The sequence below is a fragment of the Neopsephotus bourkii genome, unplaced genomic scaffold, assembly GCF_033783945.1.
Source record: "Neopsephotus bourkii isolate Nb327-2 ecotype Australia unplaced genomic scaffold, CSIRO-AGI_Nbou_v1 NB_1053, whole genome shotgun sequence".
NCBI lineage: Eukaryota > Metazoa > Chordata > Aves > Psittaciformes > Psittacidae > Neopsephotus > Neopsephotus bourkii.
The window spans coordinates 1,106,037-1,129,156 of NW_026901542.1; the positions used below are offsets into that span (position 1 = coordinate 1,106,037).

The following is a 23,120-nucleotide window of genomic DNA, read 5'->3' on the forward strand; positions in this document are numbered from 1 at the left end:
TAGGCCAATCTTTTACAGCTGAACTTAACATAGCAAATTATTTTTATAAGAAGATAGAATCACTTTATTAAATACAAGAATCTTACTCTGCCAAATCTGTTTGTTTTATGGAGAAACCAAAAATCTACAGTCACAGCAAAAATTAAGTAAGAGAAAATTCCGTCCCAACTGCCTATGCCCATGCAAACAAATGATGAAGGAACACATTGTTACATAGAGTCAAATGATGGACTGAAGATGTCATCTTTGTTTTTTTTCCAATTATTTCAATTTTTAAAAGGAAAATGAGGTTGCAAAGGATGTAGGACAAATTACTCTTTGTGGAGGGAATTGAGAAAACAGAAGAAAAATTAGGAGGCTTAAACACATGAAGTGATGAAACAGAAAAGAGTAGGGAGGACTCGGAGTGAGCCACCCTCTAGCAGATCATTAAACACTATTTGAGTAGAAGTGTAGAAGACAGTTGGATGCCAACATTGTCACTACTTTGTGAAGATCCCTGCTACACACTTCCTTTTTTGTGCTTCTGCATAATTACTAGATGTATTCATTTTTTAGTGCACACATATGTATGCATATACATACGTGTCATTGAAAATGTGTTGTTGCACAGATAGTGACAAATACAAAGCACAAAGTTATTCTTTCTCATTGTAATATTCGCATGTCATCTTGAGATTGCTTATGGTTTGAATAAAGTAATAAATTATGTTAGTGTGAAATTCTAGCAGCCAGACAACACTTCAAGGTGTTATGAGTTGTAGTAGTTATAGAGTTAGAAAATACTATCAGGAATGATTTGTATAATCTTAAGTAACAGCACCTAAGATAGTGATGTACAAATTAAGTGTGCAAATTACCAGCAAAAAAGATAAGAGATTGTCTTTTGGATTATATAACTGTGTCTGCTAAAAAGGGAAAGATTTGAGTAGTAGCCAGAGAAACAGAAATGAAAAGGCAAAGGAAAGCACTGTAAAGATAATTCTATCAGTCAATATATTATTTAACTGTCAGCAGTCTTAACTTACAGAGATACATTCTTCTATAATAAGCCTGTCTTCTTAGCTGGGAGCAGGTTTCCATGCTAAAGGGCATAGTGCTACACAGGCTTTTTATAGGTGTAAGTTACATGCACATTCCCACCAGTGAGCTACAACTAAACCTATAATGAGGACATGCAAGAGATATAACTGTGTTAAATTTAGGTGCCAGTGTAGGTGGTTTTGCTTTGCTTTTTGATCATGTTATAGAAAAGCAGAAATTAACAGACCATGCATATGTTTTCCAATATTAATAATTAAAAAAAAAACATTAAAATTCTTGGAGTCTTCATGCATGAAACCCCCCCACCCCAGAAAATATACAAATTGACAGTGAAAACAAGTGAATCTAATTCAGTTTTAGCAACCAATATGAAAGGAATATCAAGAGGAAATACAAAGCATGGGTAAGTAAAACTGAATTATTCAGATTTCAATAAACAATGTCTCTATTATTACAGAAGTTAAGAAATTATTTTAGTATGAGTTTACCAACACTTTCTCTTTAGTTCTAGAAATGAAAGGAAGACATTTTACTGATGCAGAATGACACATTATATTTTGTACTTGAATTATATAATTAATTAAGAAATCTTTACCTTTAATATTTTAGTGAAGGAAAAGGAGGATGCACATGCTGATCCAGAAATACAGCCTATGAAGGAAGATGATGGAACATTTGGTGAATACAGGTGAGCAATTGATGTGGTTTTTCATGTTCAATGTTCATACCACATGTGCTGTATATAATACCACACTTATTAATTCATAACTAACTTTTTTGTGTGTTTACAAAGATTCTGTATCCAGTGTTGTATAGATATAATTTTGACCACACCATTAGAAAAAATAAAGATAAACATCCAAGCTTAAATAAGCCATTCACTAGGTGAAATCAAAGATCTAAACACTGTGGTCTCACAGTGAGTAATCTTTATTTACAAACCCATTTTCAGATAGCTGAAGTACCAGATAACAGTGTCTTTTCAGTTAAGGCACACTTAGCATTATGGTTTTTGAAAATACATTTCTAATAGAAGCCTAATAAAGACAATTTTGTGTTACGTGACTGGAAAACAAATGCATTTAAAATGTCTCCCAGCACTAACCTCTAATCCAATAACAAGCAATTATATACAAAGAGGTGAAGGAACGTCATACAAGAAAAAACTCCCTTTCATGTATTTTAGCACAAGATACAAGCAGCTTCAAAGCATGCAACACAGCACTATTCCTGACTCCCTTTATTGTAAATGTAGTCTAGCTGAATCCAGTGGAATAAGAAAAAGCATGCTTTGGCAAGTCTGTTCATATAACAATTATGAGTGTAGCTTATTAAATAAGCATCATTTTAGTTGTCATTTTTACATTAGTATAGGAAATAATATTATTTTCAAAATATGTCAATTCCATTATATTTTACATGGGTGTTATAATTTTACAGTGTATTCCTGTGTCAAAACCATTGAAAAAGCCCTTTGTTATTTTGAAGATGTGACATTTACAAATGTACATAGAAAAAATAGTTTTTTCAAGAAGGATATACTCTGTTGCCATAGCTTCTTCGTATAAGGGAACTGTGCATCTTGATCTGACCGCAATAGATTTACAGTTCTGAATGCCAGAGAGCAGTTTATGTTCATTCTTCCTTAATTTAAAAAATGAAATTATACTCTGTTCTTAGGTTAATGAGTTCAGAATAGTATTTTATTACAATATTAAGTGCATATGGATTAATTAAATTTGGCTGATAAAACTGAAAGTGTGAAGCATTGTTTGGAAGCAGTGGTAAATAATTATTGTATAAGTTTTCCTGGGCAGTCCACTTTGTATTCTCCTTTTTTGCTCCACTGTTTTTTTGATACGTGGAACCTTCAGCAGCAGAAACTGACCTTCATACATAATTGTACAAATAATATGACCTCAATACATGTTTTCTCAGGCATAGAGTAAGATTATTCAAGTCTGCTGTCATGTATAACCTGTAGCAAGATTTGAGTGTCTCCATATTTAAGTAGCTTCGGTTAATCTATAGAATCATTTAGTACTTTATTCAATGTTTTTATAATGTATTTACCCACCTCATATCTGATGAATATGGACAGATGCATGCCAAGCTTTCAGACTTGTTCACATGAAAGAGCTCATCCTATTTAATGTGCAAAAACTCCTTTCTAAAATGTATTTCTGTGTAATTAGTCTATATTGGGCTTTCCTCTTTTTTCCTTAGAGACAGGGCAGCAGCAGCAACCAGTCAGATTACAGAAGATATCTCTCTGCAGCCCAGCATCACTGCAGCCGCTCAGTTCCCAGTTTGTCTGCCTCACATGGAACTGGTCATGATGCAGTGCTTCTTTGAGGAAAAAGGGTATAGGGTTTCCCTTGAAAAAAAAAGTGATTTTTGAAAGATCTAGGAATTCGAGTATTTTGAACTTTTTTCATCACTTCAGGTCCATGTCTACTTGGACAGGAAAGAAACTGGACAAGGAAAAGAAAAGAAAAGGTAGCTGTGCCAATTCTCCTGAAGCAGACCCTGTATTTACCAAAGCAAAGTCTGTGAGATCTGACAGATCCAACTTCTTCAGAAGGTCAGGGGATCAATACTCCAGCACCAGATCAGAGACCTCCTACACCAGGAGGAGGGCTAGGCAGTCTTCAGAGCTTGCGAGGGTTAGTTCTGTCTCTGCTTCCCTCTGCCGAGAGGAAAAGAGATCAGACGAATGGAAGTGCAGGCATGGCTCTAGACATCATGCTTCTGAGCAACAGATAATGGGGTTGGAGGAGGGCTCAGATTCTCAGGCAGGACAGCCATCCCCTTTCCAGCAACCCCTCAGCTGCAACTCAATTCGTGGCTCACTGACAAGGCAGCATTCTTCTCTCCAACACTGGTTCAGCCAGACCCCAGGCTGCAGCTCAGATTCAGAAGACAATCAGAGCTCCTACCACAGGAAGGTAAGACCTTCTACTACTACTCGCTTCTCTGAATCTGACAAGAATTCATTAATGAAATCTGTAATTTTGCCTGAGATAGCTACTGTCTTAAAAGATGCTTTGACAGCAGCCAGACAAAGTATAACTTCTGTGGCACAGGCTAGGTCCCATTCAGTAAAACATCCCAGGGTACCCATTACAGAAGTTCCAGTGTTTCCTCTAGAAGCTAGTGGGAGCAGTTCCCAAACTTTTGAGTCTGACCATATGGACAGTTTAAAGGATCAAACAGCTTCTGAGAAGGAAAAATCTGAGTCTGTCAAGGCCTTGGAGGTTGAGTCATCCCCTGAAGAATGGGAAGTGTCATCTGAGTCCCCTACAGAAGACAAACAAGGACCAGATCCTCTGCGTAAATTTGACATAGAAAATCAGAATTACCTGTTCAAGCACATAAAGAGAGTGTTAATGCTAAAATCTTCCAAATCTGAATGTGCTTCAGAAGAACTGTTTCTCCCATCTGAAGAAGGCAAGGTAAATAATGCACTTCCTATCCATTCAGCAGTGGAAGATCTTGTCTGTAGGATTTGGGGTAAACCTGACGCAAAGCATGAAGCTCCAGCAGTCCTGAGTAAGCTCTATCCTTTTCCAGTGGATAAAGCTGTTTTATGGGGGACCTTGCCTCAGGTAGACAGAGCGTTGGTTACTGGTGATTCTCTATTATCCGTGCCTGCTAATACTGATGCTCTCCCTAAAGATCCTACTGATAGAAAGGTTGAGGAAGCAATTAAAAGATCTTTCAAGCTTGCTGCAGCCCAGCTTGCAGTATCTATCTACAGCACTTATGCTTCTAGAGCATTACTAATATGGTTGGAGGAAGAACAAGCCAGATTCAGAAAGAAATGGGTCCCATCTGGTGCCATGCAGAGGAAACGCAGGCTGTGTAAAATTGCAGCTAATTTTATCCATGATGCAGCTGAGGATTCTCTTAGACTCACTGTCAAAAATATGGCATGCCTCACTGTAGCCTGGAGAGCTATATGGCTACGTCCTTGGGCCTCATCACTAGATCTAAAATGTAAACTGCTGTCTTTGCCATACACAGGTGGCAAGCTATTTGGTGAATCCTTGGTTCAGGTCATGAAGGATTTCTCAGAACACAAAGACTCCTTACGTCAGCTGAAGAAAAAGAGCTCTCTTGGAAGCTCTTCATTTTCTGATTCTCACAAGTGTCTGAGCTCCTTGCGTTCTCCTCCAAAGTTTAAAGGAGGGAAAGGAAAGTATAACGTGTCGCAGTCATTTCATGCCAAGTACAAAAGGACATCTCATTTTCAGAAAGACAACAGACCATCAAGAGGAACTTTCTAAGAACATAGATTTGCTTCCTCCTTTCTCAGAAACTGGGCAGGGTGAAAGACCTGGAAATTTATACTTGAATAGCCTTTAATATTTCTGACGAGAGTTCAATGCTTAGAAAATTAGTTGTTTTAAAATAAGATTGAATTTATTAAAATACTTAAATCTTAATGACTAATTAAGATGTTCTAGAGAAGTCATAGCTCTCAGTTTTAGGGGCACGTTCAATTTCTGTGATTCTCAGTTTTGTTGGGATGGCTTGGGGTTGAAGTTTTGCACTCTTCAGCTTTATCAAAGAGAATACTTCCTGCAAAACCAGCCAACATCAGATTTTCTTGCCATATTGATCTAACAAAGGAATTAATGCTTCAGGAAATGCTTCAGGAACCACCGAATGACTGGGGACACTGTGTCCCTGAGACTGGAGAAATACCTGCACTTTTACATAATACAGGAAAACAGTACCTCTGTAGCTAACTGCAGTACAATCCCAGTGGTTTCCTGAGTTGTAGAAGGCTGAGATAGCAAATTGTGGGCAGTCAATGCTTACACCAAGAAACTGCAAGAAATGCAAGAAGTACCACAAGTATATGTTTGTTTAAATTAAAATTAAAGAATATCTAGAGCTCCTGTGCAGGTCAGTGTAGGTGTATGAAAAAGCCTCGATTTCCACTCTGGGCCCTAAATCAAGAGAAATTAAGAAATTATGGCATCTATAGACCTGTAGATTCATGGGTAGGGAGAGACTGTAAGCATCCATTTCTTAGTTAACTTCACAGGAAGTATGAGTCTAACATCTCATTGCAGTCTGCAAAATGTTCTTAAGATCAAACAGGGCAAGGCAACTGCAGTAGTAGGACTGCTAGTGTGTTAACACAGTATGTTTGCACTTTTTATTGTTTATTTTGCCTTTTTCCTTTGACATTCTGACGCACATAATATTTTTCCTAGAAATTCTTGGATATGCTATGAGAAACTTTCTGGAAATAGTGGTGGAGAGTTCTGAGATAGCTAAATAATGTATTACTCTTCCTTGTTGTTCTGGGTTGACTAACAATGGAAATATATACAATAGTATTCTTTTTCTCTTGTAGTTATTCAAGTTCTGTGGCAGTTTAGGTGTGTTTCCAGGGGGACCTAGCAATGTTTTGTGCCTCAACACTGTAAATCTGAGCTTGGTCCCCTCTCGTGCAAGAGGTTATGTCAATGAACTGCCTTAAGAATTCTTGTCTCTAAGCAGTCCAATTGATTTGGCAGTGTTCTTATTTTGTCCTCATTTACACACACGTGCTTTCTTTAACACTTAATTATTGAACATCTGTGTCACTACTTTTTAATTAATTGCTTTGATTTTCCTTTGCATGATATTCCACCAGAAACAGCAAATGCGGAAAGTTGGTTGAATTTCACTAAATAAGATTTTTCTTCAGAATTTTCACATGAAGTCTATCAGGTTTTTTTGACTAACAACATTTTTTTTCAACCCATTGCTATTTAAAGGCAGAGCTTAATCTCCCAGCTTTTCCATCTTCTGCCAGGATTGAAGATTGAGTTTTACAGGTGCTGAAGAAAAAACAGTTAGAAAACTAGTATAGATATGCTTATGGTTTAGCTAGATGAGAAGTTGTAAAATGCATTGAAGTCTGGATTGATTCAGGTGCATAGGGAAAGTAACTTTCATCTGCACAGTCCTGTCAATTTAGGAGCATGAGTGGAAACCTGTTAGGTATTAGGGCAGAGGTTCTCCTGGAGTGTGCAGGGTAGCCCTGGTTTAAGGTACTGCTGTGGCTTTACGTGACTGCTTGTACTTAAACATTTCTGGGCTGTTCACCTGAGGGCACAGAAAAAGGAATTTACTGCCAACAGTTTTCATCCTCCTGTGTCCAATAACCCAGAATACTTTAGCCATTTTGTTTGGTTTATGCTGCCTTTCTTCTGATAGTTGTGTTATAAGGAAAAGTAGTATATTGCTAACCATATATTGAGTCTTTTTGCATGTCCATGAATGTGGCAAAGTTTGGTGGGAACTAGTTGCCTGCTGGACTGCAGAGCCATCGTAAAACTGTCTTCCCCATTCTGACTGGTTGCTGCATGTACCCATATCTAAGGAAGAAAAATTGAAAAGTTGAAAGAAGAAAGGAGATTTCAAGGTACATATTTTTTCAATAACTGATGAGCTTGTGAAATGGAATTACTTTTTAAAAAAATAAGTTTGCACTTACACGTTATTGTCACCTCCATACTTCTTACATCTCTTAATCATTAGCTGTAAGCTTGATATGTCTCATTAAACTAAGAAGAAAAAGAAACACATATTTGTATATTAGCAATTGTTCATTTAAAATATTTTAATCATGCTTTTAGAAGAGGCTTTGACATTAAATTCTGTTCTTACTAAAAGGGCAAGACGTGTGTGGTATCTACGAGTACTTACCAAAATGACTTCTACGTGTCAGTCTTAATTGAGAAACTTCCATCCTTAAAAAGCCACTAGTTTGGAATTTATTTATAATAAAACAAATAGTAAAAGTATCACTACACTTAACTTCCATGACTGTCTAGTCTAAATATAGAACCTATACCCATTTTCACCTCTTGTCTTGTTCCCTCACAGTACTTGTTGTTTCACTGTTAATTGTATGTACTGCATGTGTGACGCTTTTCAAAAACTTCAGTTTTCCACTATAATATTAGTCAACCCAAATTTGCACTCTATTTTTCATTTAATGATATTACACGGAGTGTAAAAGTCAGCAAGCAAAACCACAAACAAAATCTGAAAGTAATTGCAATCTGTCCTGGTTGCATTTTGGAATAGTTTTATGAACATTTATTTGTAAGCAAGATTAGCAAATCTTGCAGGTACTGTATCAAAATGTATGGCTTTAACATGTTTTTGTAATATAGTGTTACATATTCTACAGCCTAAAGTGTTCTATAGCTCTTTGGGCATCCATATTAATAATGCAATTCAGCGGCTTTTGCAGTTTGCTTCTTGGCAGCAAACAGCAAATATATACATTTCCCCAGAGCACCAGAGTTCCTTCTCAGTTTTGCACCTCCAGGGTAAGAAAGTGCTGTCCAAAACATTGATATCTTCACTTTTCTCTCCCTCTCCTGCTTGTTTTTTGTTGGGTTGGTTTCTGGGTTGTTTTTTGTTCTTTCTTCCTTGATTTCTTTCCCTTCCACCCAAAACATTGTATTTGTCTAATACAAGAGTCATAATCCAGTTTGATAAAGAATAAGTAGTGCCATGGCATGTGTTTCCTTTGCCCAGAAAGGAGGGAAAAGCACCCTGGATAATCCCGCTTGTTTTTCCACTGCCAGAGATTTGGCAGAACTTCTTTCTGGACTTGAACAGTGCAAAAGGAAAGGGAATCCTCAGGTTCAGATTTGATTTTGTATCTGCTGTAATGGTGCTCTCACACCAGCGCTCACCTCCATGCAGGTGCACTCCTGGGTAAATCTGCAGGATTGTTTGCTTGTTTTCAATTATCCAGACAGTAGAAACTGCATCCTTACTAAAACGTAGGATAATCACAGACACAATGCAACCGTATATTTCTTCTTTGTTGCCTAATAAATAAACTTTGTTTACAAAAAAATCAAATAACAAAACCCTAACAACAAAACAAAGCAGAAGTTCCCATACCCATATTTAGCTAAGTTAAAAATTGAAATAAAGCTTTTTGTTGGAATAAACACAAAAATTTGGATATTTTTAATACAGTGATGGTGTATTATTTATATACTGTATTATTCAGACTACTGAAATACACTGGGTAGGGTCACACTTTAGAATATTTGCACAGTTTTTTGACCAGTTGGAATATGGTACAAATATGATTTTCATTTATTTTCATTCCTTCATATTATGGCATAAGCAATATGAAGAAATATGAAGCTGTTCACCTAAAATGAAACAGCATTGTTGTTCACCTAAAATGAAACAGCAAACCATACGTGCAATGTTCTTTACTTCATCGGATTACCCAGAAAGCATTAACCACTGCAGGTCATTCTTTATTTGGGGAGTATGTCCACTTACTATTTCAAAGTGAGGGTCTGATCTTCATTTGGCTTGAATAACCTATTTTAATGACTCTAATGCCCTCTGATGAGGGCAGTGGATAAACTATATTGTGTGTGTGGTTTTTACATATTCAGTTCTATCTTCAACCTTTTAAATATAGAGTCCTTCCAAAATGAACTCTCTTCAGTAATGTCTGTGTAATTTGCTTTTGTTTGCAGTGTTCTAACATTTTCACTTTGCTGCTGGATGCTTGACATTTTGGAGTAGCATTCATTTAAATGTTACTAGTCTGTGTGTTTACAGTATCAGTGAGCACCGGAGGTCAATGATATGATATTTGTCTGTGTGCCATGTACACAGCAATAACTGAAAACAAAGTCAAGACTGATATAGTCAAGTTTAGAATTTTTGCCTTTGTTTATTTTAAGCAAGAAAGTTTTCTTACTCGTTAAAAAGATAGATACTCCTACAATTTCTTTCTTGTGTATGCATAGAGGGATAAAATTTCTGGTATACTTTTTTTTGTAAGTAAATGCGTATTAGAGGTATCCTTCTTTTAGAGTATAGTGGTATACTTTATTTAGTGATAACTTTGAGTCTTCAAAGGCAAAAAAGATGATGAGATGAGGAGAAGCAACTTGATGGAAAATTGGTGTAATGGTTTTCTAGCAATGGTGAAATGTTTCTCAACAGGCATCTGTTACCTAACGATACAATTCGTGTGACCTTCTATATGCTATATAGATGTGGTTTCTCAAGTGTTGAAAGATATTTATTAGAAAAAAAATAGAAAGTACATTGTTGGAAGAGCTAAGGTATTTGGGTTTAGATATTATGTAAAATAATTTGCTGAATATATATTCAGTCTAGTATTGTGGATATTGTAAAATGTATTTCAATTTCTTTGCTATTCTATATATGTTTCTTTGTATTTTCTGTAAGCTGGGAGTCTTTAAATAAAAGCCAAATATAGCTAACTCTTTTGTACTTTATATGCAAATAAAGTAATATGTTCTATTTAAGAAAAGGTAAATATTTGCACAAAGAATTGCAGCTGGCAATAGTGGGTTTTAATTCAAAATGCTTTGGAGCTGCTGCTGAAATCTTTGTCTTGAAACTGAAGTGCAGTGTAAAGGATTCCAAAAAGAGACCAACTATTTCTATTTCAAGAAATGCAGGCCTACCACAACTGCAGATTTATGTGAGGGTGCTGATGGTGATTGCAGCTTTTCCACTGACAAGAGAAAGACCACAGGGCTTTGCTATGGGGATCTCTCCTCCCTTTCTCTCCTTCCCATTTCCTGTTGTCCTCCAAAACAGCAATATCACCATTAGAACATGTTACCAGTTACAGATTAGGACAGGGAGGTTGATCTGATAAATAATGCAAAAGGCTAAGCATGCTCTCAACTCTTCAGTTCTAGCTACTGTAAGCTAAATTGTTGCTTTACCTGTAATACAGTAAATGTTTTAGCAATTCTAAGAGCAAATTGCTATTGATAAAATACTGATCACTATCAGGATATGGACTTTGCTTTTCTTCTTAGGCTATTTTCATTTGTTTCTTCTGCACCCTTTTAATGGAATATGTAGGTCTCTTGAAAGGTAAGGTTGAAAATTGCAAGTCTGCCCTGCATTTTGTAACAAATTATTTGAAATGCAGCACTTTTATTTTCTTTATACTATTAAAAAAAAATCAGTGTATTTCATTTAACCAGATTCATTCTTCATTCATGTTCAAGGAGTCAAAGAAATCAAGAAGTTTAACAGACTAACTTCGCAGCACATCATAAGCTCGTTACTTTGGAGAATAAATTATTTCTTTATTTATTTATATAACTTGACAACCCACTTTTTAATGCTTGCAGTTGCATCTAAATTGCTTACAAGCCAAAGGCACAGGTCTTATCATTGAAAAGTCATGCACGACGCGGCAATAAACAAAAAAAGAAAGAAGCTGCAACCCCCTCCCTCCCTCCACTGAAGACATTCTTTGTTTAAACCATTGCTACACCATGTAGTCATGTCAACTGCATCATATTGATATGTCTCTACAATGTGATGTGGGTTTACTAAAGGGTTATAGGGCTGCACACATGCTTTTTATAAACCCTGCATGCATGGCTGATTTTGTCTTAATATATTATACATCAGTTAATTCCTGTTGTCTGTTTGTTTGTGTCTCCAGTGATGCAGAGGACCATAAACCTCTAAAAAAAGGAAGCCGGACACCTTCAGACAGAACTGTGAAAAAAGAAGACAGTGATGATAGTTTAGTTGACTATGGAGAAGGTGTAAATGGTCAGTTCAATGAGGATGGCTCCTTTATTGGACAATATAGTGGTAAAAAAGAGAAAGAACCTGCAGAAGGAAATGAAAGCTCTGAGGCTCCTTCTCCTGTAAATGCCATGAATTCATTCGTGTAATCACAGAACTTGATCCCCTTGTATCTTCCATTTGTTTAAAGCACTTGTGCATCCTCCTCCTCATACTATGAACATGCAGGTAACGGAGCTCCTCACCACAAGATGTTAATGCTGTGAGAATATGCAGGTCAATACAGGTTTACAGCATAATGACACATTAAGTGGTACATTACTATGAATCAAAAGACAAAATTCAAATTTTGTTCAGAACTTGGGTATTTTTACTTTTTTTTTTTAAAGGAACTGACACAAACAATAACATTAACTTGTATTTTTGTTTCCTGTTGAAAATACAGGAAAATGCATGATTAAAAAAAAAGGCAAAAAAAAAAGAAAAGCTACACAATTCACAAATGAACTCACATACACTGTAAAAACATGGTTTGACAATTTGTTATGCAGTCCTCCGCTGAACCCCTGGATATGAATTTCATTTTCATTGTCAGAGTGTTATAGTAGTATTATATAGAACTTCAATGTCTTTGTGGACATTGTTGTGAAATTGGTGACTTAATGTCTAGCTATCATATGTCTTTTTTGCAAGACAGTTAGGAACAGTATGTACAGTATATAATTGCTAAATGATTTAAGTATGACACTTGCATTTGCTGATGCTTAATGAGACCCTATTATCTGCTCTTTGCTCCTATTACTTTATAGCCTTTTTAATCTATCAAGTATTACAGCAGTACAGTGTTCTATTTTTACATCAAAATACATTGAATTGATTTTAGGGCATAAATGATACGCATTGCAATGCATTTTGGAATTTGTACAGTCATGGAAAGAAAAAAAATATAAAAATGAGAGAAAATATTCCAGAAAACACAGGGCAAAATACATTCAGTGCCTTTATACAATATGCATTCCATAACGTGCTGTACTACTAAATCGGTTGGTGCAGTAAACTGTGATTAGCGAACTACTATCATTGCCAAATAAAGTAAAAATGTGAAGAAAAAACGTGTTATGAAACTGTTGTGCTAAAAATTGAGAGTTTTAAATATTTTAAACTACACAGAAAAGAGTATGATGGTTTTTTCCCTTTAAAAATAAAATCAGTGCTTTCTAGACAGGTCCAGCACAACATGTTTTCATGGCCTCAGAAAATTATAAATAAAATAAAACCAAAACCAAATCCAGAATTTAATTATTTACTAACACAGCAAGGTACAAGCTCTTGTAAAATAAATGGTTAAACACCCAAACCAGCCGACTACACCAGCGAGAGTGCATTTCCCTCTGTGTCCCGGCCTGATCAGTATGGCAGCTTTATAATTATCTACACCCTGAAGCAGTGTGGGGGTTACCGCTGGGAACCACAGATCTCAATCTGACAAGTGCTAATATGGCTTAGTGGTAAAAGGTTACCATGATGAGTTACAAAATTCTTTTCTCGCATACTATTTCAATCAAAAGTTTACCTCCAAATATAAATTTTTATAACAACCTATGGTTGAAGGAATGCTCAGTTTCATTTGCCAATAAATTGGTTTTTCATAACTTGCATCAAGTTTAATTTTAAGTAAGCTTTTTATATGTAGATATTTTGTTGAATTTGTAAATACACTTAAAGTGTAGATGCTATATGCTTCTAGGTGTTACATACAAATAAACCAAGAAAGCTTACATTGTACTGTGTAAGAAGTACTATAGCCAATGGTGTGCATGGTATTTTAAAGCATCTACTTAAATACTTTTTTTTTTTTTTGCTGTGAAAACAAAATAGTGAACTGTTCTGCTTCTTTACTTCAGATTCCTAATTGAACCATTCAGAGCCTTGCTAGTGCAGTTTTAGACCGTACACCTTGCAGCTTTCATGTATATATTGTAGGTAAAGCACAACTGAAGTAAGCTAGCTGTATTAAGCTGCTTTTGCACCTTTGAGCTTTCCATTGATCAGTTTTCTTAATGGGAACCGAAATAAGAAATTAATTCTGCAAACATTGATTACAAAGCACAAAGAGAACATTTTTAATAAGATTTGCTAATGGTTTTGGTAAAAGAGAAATACAGTTTTACTCTTATTTAATTGTAGATGCTGAATTATCTGTGCATGTGGGGGTAAACATACAGGCTCACTTCTGTAATAGTGCAACAGATTTTGTATTAAAAATAAATGTGGTTTTAAACTTTCACCGTTTGTTCTGTTTACACTAGCAGTTAAAATGACATCTGATTCACCATGCAATTAAGAATTCAAAGTGGACAAAAGCACGAAGCAGATCCGGCAGAAGTTGTTCCCATGAAGCTCTAGGACTTTAAGTAATGCAGCCAAATTATTTATGGAAAGCTGCATATCTTTACACACTACCATTTGAAAGGATGTGAATTTGTCTGACCATTTCCCATTGAAATCTCCTGCTATTTACATTTTACTTCCATGGGTGCTTTATTTAGTCATATGTCTGCAAAGAAGAAAACCAGACCTGCAAGAGTGAGTAAGAGAAAATAAAAATGTTAATTCAAAATTAAGACCTCAGGTAGGATCCCAAATCAGGATTTTGTGTCCTAAAGGAATTGTCTGACACAGAAAGTTCTGGGTGTCTGTTTTTAAAAGGTGCATGAGGTGAGCAAATAAGTAGCATCTTTTACAGTGCACAAAATCCATTGCAATGCTCTTTTCAGATTTTGTCTATTCTGTGTATGAATGGAAACAGGCTGGGCAGGAGGGCAGCTGCTCTGCAGGGAAGGCTGCAGGAGGGCCGTGGATTCCAAGAGGTCCAGATGCGTCGGGAGATACATCAGAGGGTTGATGTTTGGCCATGGTGCTGGAAAGAGGGATTTTATCACTGAATCAGAAGCCATCCTGTCAGCCCTCCTGTGTGTCATTGGAAAACCCTGGCTGTGGAAAACCTTGTCATCTGCATAGTGTCAGTTCTGGCACCTTCAGATTTTGGGCTGCCTATTCCTCTGTACAGGTGTCTGTTGATTTTTCAAGCAATGTGCATTGACTGGGAGACGTGAAATACAGCTGTTTCTGTTTTGATTAAAGAATAACTCCTGAAAAGAGGGGTCTGAGCTGCCTGGGTTTTGTTGGAACAAAACCGTTTTTGGAGACACACGTACGTTCTTTGTGCATGTTCCCCAAAATGTACTAATATGTATAGTTGCTACATTTTCCTTACAGTGAACTTTTGCTTTCAGTTTTCTTCTCACTGAAGTGTCTGTATAAATCCAGAGGGAATTAAAGAGGATATGCAGTGGTAATTTTTCTTGTAATCTATTCTCACATTGTTCCTAGGAAAGTACAGTTTCCTTGTGGCTCCACATGGCAGAGGCAAAGTGGCAAAAGCTTTAGGAACCAGATTCTCTTCATATTCCACCTGGCCTATTTTAAGACAGAACCTGTATAAATAATATACAAAGAAATATTATCTACGGTATGGAATTGATTTCTTCTCTGAAAGAAGAACTAGGGAGAAAAGCAGGAAGAGGATGAGATTTCTATAATTCCTGAAAAGTAATTGTTGTGTTTCTGTCTGTCCTGGGGTCAGCAGTAGCAGTCATTTTTCTCCTTCTTAGTAGCTGGTGCAGTGCTGTGGTTTTTACTTTCAGCCTGAGAACGGCACTGATTACACACCGATGGTTTTAGTTGTTGCTCAGTAATGTTTACTCTGACCAAGAACTTTGTGAGTCTCATGCTCTGCCAGGGAGGAGGGGAAGTCGGGAGGAAGCAGGGACAGGACACCTGACCCAAACTAGCCAAAGAGGTATTCCATAACACAGCATGTCATGCCCAATGTATAAACTAGGGGCAGTTACCCAGAAGGGCTAGATCACTGCTGGGGTCGGGCTGGGTATCAGTTGGCAGGTGGTGAGTGGTTGTATTCTCTTCCCTTGTTATTTCCCTTATCATTATTCTCATTGGTGGTAGCAGCAGTGATTTGTGTTATACCTTAGTTACTGGGCTGTTATCACCACCCGCCGACCAATACTCAGCCCGACCCCGGCAGTGATCTAGCCCTTCTGGGTAACTGCCCCAGTTTATACATTGGGCATGACATTCTGTGGTATGGAATACCTCTTTGGCTAGTTTGGGTCAGTGTCCTGTCCCTGCTTCCTCCCAACTTCCCCTCCTCCCTGGCAGAGCATGAGACTCAGAAAGTCCTTGGTCAGAGTGAACATTACTGAGCAGCAACTAAAAACATCGGTGTTATCAGCGCTGTTCTCAGGCTGAAAGTCAAAAACACAGCACTGCACCAGCTACTAAAAAGGAGAAAAATGACTGCTACTGCTGAACCCAGGACACTGTCTCCCTCCCTCTCTCGGTCTTCCCCCTCTCTTAGGAAGAAGTATTTCAGAAGGCTGGCAGAAGCAGCAACTGGTATCATGAGAAGATTGGAATAACTGAATGTCCTACTTGTAGGAATCTGCCCCCAAATGATGCTCCCCCGAGGTGCAAATAAGCCTGCCAGGCTATGATTTTTTAATTTCTGAAAGGATGTCTTGCTGCTCTTTGTACACATGAAGTGGAAACTTTAGACCAATCTGTCAGGATAAATACATGTCAACAGGACTTTGACAGAGAGTAGATGTGATCCATCGTGACTGTGAGTAAGGAGGAAAATTGTAATCCTTGTCATCTCATGACTGTTGACAACAAAAATATACACAAAGTTCCTTACCATGTTCACATGCAGATGAGCTGATAAAACATTAATATCATGTTTAATATCCAAAAGAGGGATCCTTCATTTGGAGTTGGAGAAGTTTGCTCAACTGTGAGTTAATTTGGCGGCACTGGCTTTGTCCCTCATGGAATAGAATTGAAGCCAGCTTGCAAGTACTACATTTGCATATGTTACATGTTGGGGAGTGAGGTAGGGCAAGAGAAAGCCCCTGTCAGTGAGACCTGGCCAGCCTTTTGACCTGTTCCCCTTAACCTGAGTTGCTCAGGTAAAATGAAGAAGTTTAGAAGATAGTATGTTTCCCTGACAGCTGGGTAAAGCCCATGGTATCACGTCAAAAATCTAACCTGCTACTGTAAATCGGATTTAATTCTGCCTGACTTTCTCTTATATTTGATGAAGAGGACGAAAAATACCTGGTCCCCAGCCTGCCATGTTGCACAAATATGCATGTCCAGGGTTTCGGGTTTGAGCCTTCCAACAAGGAAAGTTTAGGCAGTCTAATTCTGGTGCCTAACTTCTTAAAACTTGCTAGGTCTTGTTCTGCCTCAAGGGATGAACTACATTTACCTCTGAAAATAAACTGCACTTGGTATGTCTTCCAGAGGGTAGTGCCCTATTTCCCATTCCAGAGGCTTCTGAAAAGGAGTGCTTTGGTCTTGAAACCCAGCATCTTACCTGACAGAGGATAGCAGCCACCTTCATACATAGCTCTCTTCCTTGTGTTTGCAAAGATCTAAGGGCTTCAAGACTGCATAGGACAAAGGGGACAAATTACATTTTCTAACTGCCAGTATTCAGAGTATATTCCAAGTAGATGGTCTGCAACACACATGCTGCAGTGGGAGAGGCCTCGTGGGCATGTTGTAAGGAAAAGTTACCTGTTCGGTGTGGTAAGAAGAGAAGGAAGCAAAACTGAAACCGCCGAGACAGAGAAAATGAAAAAACCCCAAAGGTACAGTATTGCAAGTTTCTTATAAAAGAAACTTCTAGGTAGGAGAGGCAGCACGACCTGCTGGGTGTAAACTGGATTATCTGTTGCTGACAGACACCATATAACAGATTAATAGTGCATCATTTTCCTTCTAGAGAGTTCTGTAGTTTAGTTTGGGTTGGGTTTTTTCTTGTCTATTTATCCAGCTATTGCTTCAGGAAGCTGAGAAGGACTTTCTAATCTTGGAAACTTGTGTCATATGTAATGAAAACTGCCAGTAAGTTTGTAGGTTTGGGGTAGGAGGAGTATTGTGGCAGATGGACTAACAAACAAAGCAAGTTAAAACTTATCTCCTGGGAAGGTATGTTCTGTAAGCACAGAGCAAGGCCAGCTGAAGAGACCCATTTCCCTTTGCTTGGGAATTTGACTAGTGGTGTTCCAGTAATTTGGTGGAAGTGGGCATTTTCCATGCTGTTGAGGTATGAAAGGTACAGGGGAGCCATACAAGGTGTTTGGTAAATGAGTAACATGATGAGGACTGCAGTGTTGGAATACCAAAATGAATGTTTTTGAAGAGTATCTTCAGGGAAAAAAAATGAGGAGGAAAAAAAAGCAGCTGACTGAAACAGTTTTTGGCCAAGTCAGAGGACAGAAGAACGGGGAAAAAAAAAAGCTGACTTGGACTGAAATACTTTGATTTCCAGTGAGGAGAAGAAACGTGTCTTTTTCTAGGCCATCTGATGGTCTCCAGACACAACCACCCCATGTGGGTGCACTAGAAAACTGGTTACACTGCCTACAAGTCAATGCTATAGTTTGAATGCTGTAGTGGCCCACAGGCCATGTTTTTTAGGTGTATTATATAACTTGAGCAATTAGTGAGCCAATTAGCCAGCAAAAACTTTTATCAAGCACAGGTTATTTTTTCCTCCTGGCTTTTTCCCAACAGATGCTCGGTTCCAAAGTTTTGCTTGAATAAGAAAACAGCCTCTGCTGTTCTACTAAGATTAGGCAATGGACTTCAACTTTATCAAAAGGGAGCTTGTATCTGTTCCTCTAGAGCAAACTGGTTTTTTGTTATTGTGAGAGGCAGCCCAGCCTTCAATCACGAGCGTTTAAAACTAACAATTGACCACTAGAGGGAAGTCACAGTTGTTAGTGGAAGCCTGGGGAAAGCTGCTGCCCAAGCCAATGCATCTAAGTTCACATCACATGCGACAGCATGTATATGTATATGTATATGTATATGTATATGTATATGTATATGTATATGTATATGTATATGTATATGTATACGTATCTGTATAAAAAGCCACTACAAAATATTGGTTAATGAGAATAAGACCCAAGTTCATAATGATTTACTTGTTTTGCAAAAAGCAGCACTGCTATTTGTGTAAGCAGTAATGCTAATGACCTCATTCTAACTCGTCCATATGTTATTGTGATCATAAATTGCAGGGATATTTTGGGCAGTACTGCTGTTCATGTGAGAAGCCCAGAAGCCCAGCCTGCACTGGGTACTTTGTAGGCCAGTATTTCATCCTGCTGTAGTATTACTGCACTCAATCTGGGTTTAAATTTGTCAGGATTGCCCTCAATCTCTGTGTCAAAGAAGAAAGGCTTGAGGTCCTGACACCTAAGGATGGGAATAGCTTGTCACACAGCAGATTGTGCTCAGTCGGGGTGGATGTTGCAGCAGTGAAGCAAAACACAGCGCTGTGTTGGCTCTGCCTGCAATGCTTGCCCCCCTGCTCTGACCCACGCTCCTTTCTAAGTGGGTCCTTGTGATCAGGACAGGCAATGCACCACACAATTTCAGTATTGCACCACCAGAAGCCCTGCTGGTCTGAAATCAGACGAAGAAACACTGAATTGATTCACGTTGTCAGACAGCATCAGCTTCAGAGGGACTTGGCCCGCAGGAGCCATCTCGGCACATCAGGGCCCATTCATGTGAGGAGGATGGAGGCTCTGCCCTTCGGGATTGGCATCACATCACCCATGCAATAGCAGCAATGGGTGGAAGGGGAAGACATTTTCAGGGTGTGCACAGCTTTGTAGCAGGAGACTTGTTGCATGGACCGAGGCAGTAGAATAAAATAAGAGAGCCTGAGATGCTGAGAAAATTAAGTAGTTTTCAAAACACTATTGTATTAGCAAGTATCAGCATCACACCAAACACACAGGTATGAGATGTTTGAGGATAGAAGTGGGAATGCAGCTACAGGTGAATGAGTAACAGAAAATAAAATCTGGCAAATTGTTCCTTTTTGCTGGTTGTGAAAGCAGAGACATTGAAAACCGGAACCCAGGACAGCTGTTTGGATGGAGCAGGCAGTCACTGCCCTGCCAAACCCATTGAAGCTGAGTTCGTTTACACCAGCTGAGACTTCTGCTCGTGGGGTTTGAGGCAAGGCTTCGGGCAGAGGTCTGCATAATGAATAGGTTTTAAATTAATAACTGTCTAATAGATTGTCAAGGTTTCTTCACTAATGACAGCAGCCTTCAGCAGGGCCGTCACAGCCACGGCCAGTTCACGTTCTGGAGAGAGCCACATGGCAGAGCCCAGGTCTTTCCTTCCTAAATTACGTATTTCAGAGCACAACTGGAAATCGTTCTACTCCAAATATTAAAAAAGCATAACATCTTAATTGCGCAGCTGATTTTGGTGGGATTATTCATCACTTGTACACCGAAGATTTGCAACAGTCACAGTAATGCAGCAGGACCGTTTCAGAGGCACAGTCCATGTTTTTAAGAGGCTTGCTCTCAGACTGCACCTTTCAATTCCACACACAAAAGCTTGAGGAGCATCATCGCAACATCCTTCTTAATTGTAGGTTATGCCTTCTAATTTTAATGGCTGGAATTTGATGTTCCTTGCAAATGACAAAAGAAGGTGAATTTCACTGTCACTCATCTCCAGCTTTTGTGCCGGTTTGGCCCTGGTTTTGGTTGCCTGTCAGACATTCATTTTTTGTCATACATCTGGTCAGATAGGTTTCAAGAGCGATTTACATCCACTCATCACTGCATGGTGAGGTTTTCAGTGAGGTTGTCAGAGAAAAGTTGCTAAACACCGTAAGAGTATATTTGTCAGAAATCAGATGTGACAATCAGTGCAGCCTGGTCCTGCATTTAGCCATAGTTTTTCCCCGCAAATTAGATTTTAATTGCAAATAAGCTTTCATGTGAGACTTGAATTGGTGTAAAAATACACAGATATTGAATCTGAAATGTTCAGCTACTTCAGCTGGCAAAATAAAAGCTAATGTATGAGATGCATGGATTGCTCTAGTTCAAGACAAATGAAACGATGGTCATTCCAGAGGGGTGGTTCCTATTGCAGATAATAATGTCAAGTGAAGACTATAGGTGCAGAAACGATAGGTTTGATACAAAATTGTCATTAATTCAGGTCTTGGCCTCACATCAGCAGCCACGTTTCTTTTCCGTGTGCACAACCAGGAGCAGCCAGCCTCACTCTGAGGTTCCCCAGCACTGCAGGGCTCTCTGCAGCAGCACGGGCCCACCCAGGGCCAAACTCCCACCACCACTCCAAAGAGGAGGAGTTACTGTGGGGGGATTGTGCCCCGAATTGTGCCACCACCCATTAGTGCTCGATACTGACCTCGTGATAAACACGATTTTACAGCATGTTACATCGTGCCGTTACCTCCCATGCTGATCAACAGCACATTCCAACCCTAACCATTCTATGATTCTGTGGCTCTATGATTAAACAGAACTATTCTGTTGACTTTTGTCTTTTTTGATTCTGAGAGAGACTCTTGAGACATACACTAAGGAACAGGAATTTAGATATCAGCACAGATTTCTTAAGCAAGTTAGCCTTATAGTGTATCCTCACCTGCAAAACACTCCCCAGAAATGAGTACACTCTGTTACATGAAACAAAAAGCATGTGGGATTATTTTCCTCTCACTGCATAAAACACTCCTGAAACTGAATCCTGATAAAGCTGTGTCATACAAAATGAGTGCATTCCTCAGATGCTGCAGGTGGGCTACAGCCATGTGCTGTGAACCCGTAAATCTTTCCACGTTCCTTTGCTACTAACAGCAACGGGCACTTAGAAATGCATTGAGTGCAGCGCTTCAAAACCCAAGATGTTTTTTGTGTAGTTTGGCTGGATAACTGTGTTCATTGGAAGGTTATTGTCCAGATTGAGTAGCCCCAGGCATTCTGCTTCAGTTTTAGTATGGGTCCATGTATCATCCTTGCGGGAAGGGTTGTCAACTTCATTAATCTATGCACTACTTATTTTTTTCACCTTCTAAAATCCTAATGCACTGCACACATGCCTAACCTTGCAGTGACAGCCCGAATCATACTCGAGGAGCTGTGTTCTGGAATAAAACCACACATAAAATTGAAATATAAACTGATTAAAATAAATGGCACATAGCCTAGCTGCATGTGACTGAGAGTAATGTGATATTGTAATTACCCATTGCATCCTTACCTTTTCAACAGGTGTCCTCAAACCACATCCAGGGCATATGTATGTTTCTGCTAAAACATACATATACAGAGGTATTTCCAGTCATAACTCCTCAGAAAGCTCAAACAATTGCTGAAGCCTCTCTATGGTTCCTGTCTAAAGCTCAGCGTGATTTTGAAACATGTTGGTTTACCTTATTCTGCATTTGAGATCATTCACGTCTGTGCAGTGATGCTGAATGTAGTGGGCATTCCAGGGAAACAAAAGATTTTCATTTTTAAAGACATGAAATAACAGTAGCAATGAACATGAAAAAGTGCACAGGTCAGAGGACATGAATGTACCACATGCACCCACAGTGCCTGGTACATATGATGTAGATGTGCTGTATGAAAGGTACGTTTCATGTACACATTCATTCAAGCACTAACACATCAACAGAATTCAGAGGTAAGTGCCAAACAAGAAGGCACAGGATGAGTGAGGATGATGGGTAAACAGGCAAGCAACAGATCGGAGGAGAAAGGCAGAGATAGGAAAATGTAAGTGACCAAGACCAGACTTTCCTACCACAGATGTATTTACTTATAAAGCTTTGAGAGAAATGAATCTGTAGGATCTTCATACTGGGTTTACATGAAGAGATAAGAATAAATCCATCTAGAAGAACTTTATTGCCTCAAACCATGATGAAAGAAGGATTAACCTTGAGGAAACAAAAAGCAGAGAAGAATGGCTGGTTGCCCAAACCTAAAAGGAGACTTCCTGCCCACTGCCGCATGTGCACTTGTGTGATGCCTTAAAATGGTTTTGTTGGAGGGAAAAAAAAACCAATTTCAGAGCCAAGTAATTGCCACTGTTTTATTGAATAGTGGTTAATCAGACATCCGGGGAGAATTGGGTTGATTTGAATACTTTATTCTAAAGGGTATTCAGCAATCATGTTCTGACTAAATGGATAATCAAATAAGTCACACTCTCCATTTAAAAATGCAGTCATTGTTAATGGACCTAATATCTGAGCACACAGTTTTGTCACTGTGTCCAGACACAGGGGCAGTTAAAAAAGCACAGTCCCTTCAGGGGCCCAAAACACTCTGAAATTGGCTCCAAGCACCAAAGAAGCTGAAAAAAATCTGCTTAGTTTTGGATAGTCCAACTACAAGGAGGTGGGATATATGCATGCTATCAGTTCCAAAATGAGTAACATCCTGATAATAAACTTCACAATAAATTGAAATTTATATGGCAGTGAAGTTAATGGAAAGAATCAGATTTTCACAGTTTTTGCCATATACTTTAGTAAT

At 38.5% G+C, this 23,120-nt stretch overlaps 1 protein-coding gene across 34 annotated transcripts in view; it reads left to right on the top strand.

Annotated features, from left to right (window-relative positions):
* Positions 1-13,918, top strand: part of NRCAM (neuronal cell adhesion molecule) — a 154,977-nt gene extending 141,059 nt beyond the window's left edge. For 19 of the 34 annotated variants that reach the window (XM_061361141.1, XM_061361146.1, XM_061361139.1 and 16 more), the window contains 3 exons: positions 1,654-1,732; positions 3,491-7,471; positions 11,543-11,680. In XM_061361141.1, coding sequence (XP_061217125.1) covers positions 1,654-1,732; positions 3,491-5,333 — 1,922 coding nt within the window. In that variant the 3' untranslated portion in view covers positions 5,334-7,471; positions 11,543-11,680. The other 15 variants (XM_061361152.1, XM_061361156.1, XM_061361150.1 and 12 more) reach the window with 3 other exon arrangements.
* Positions 13,919-23,120: the final 9,202 nt, after the last annotated feature.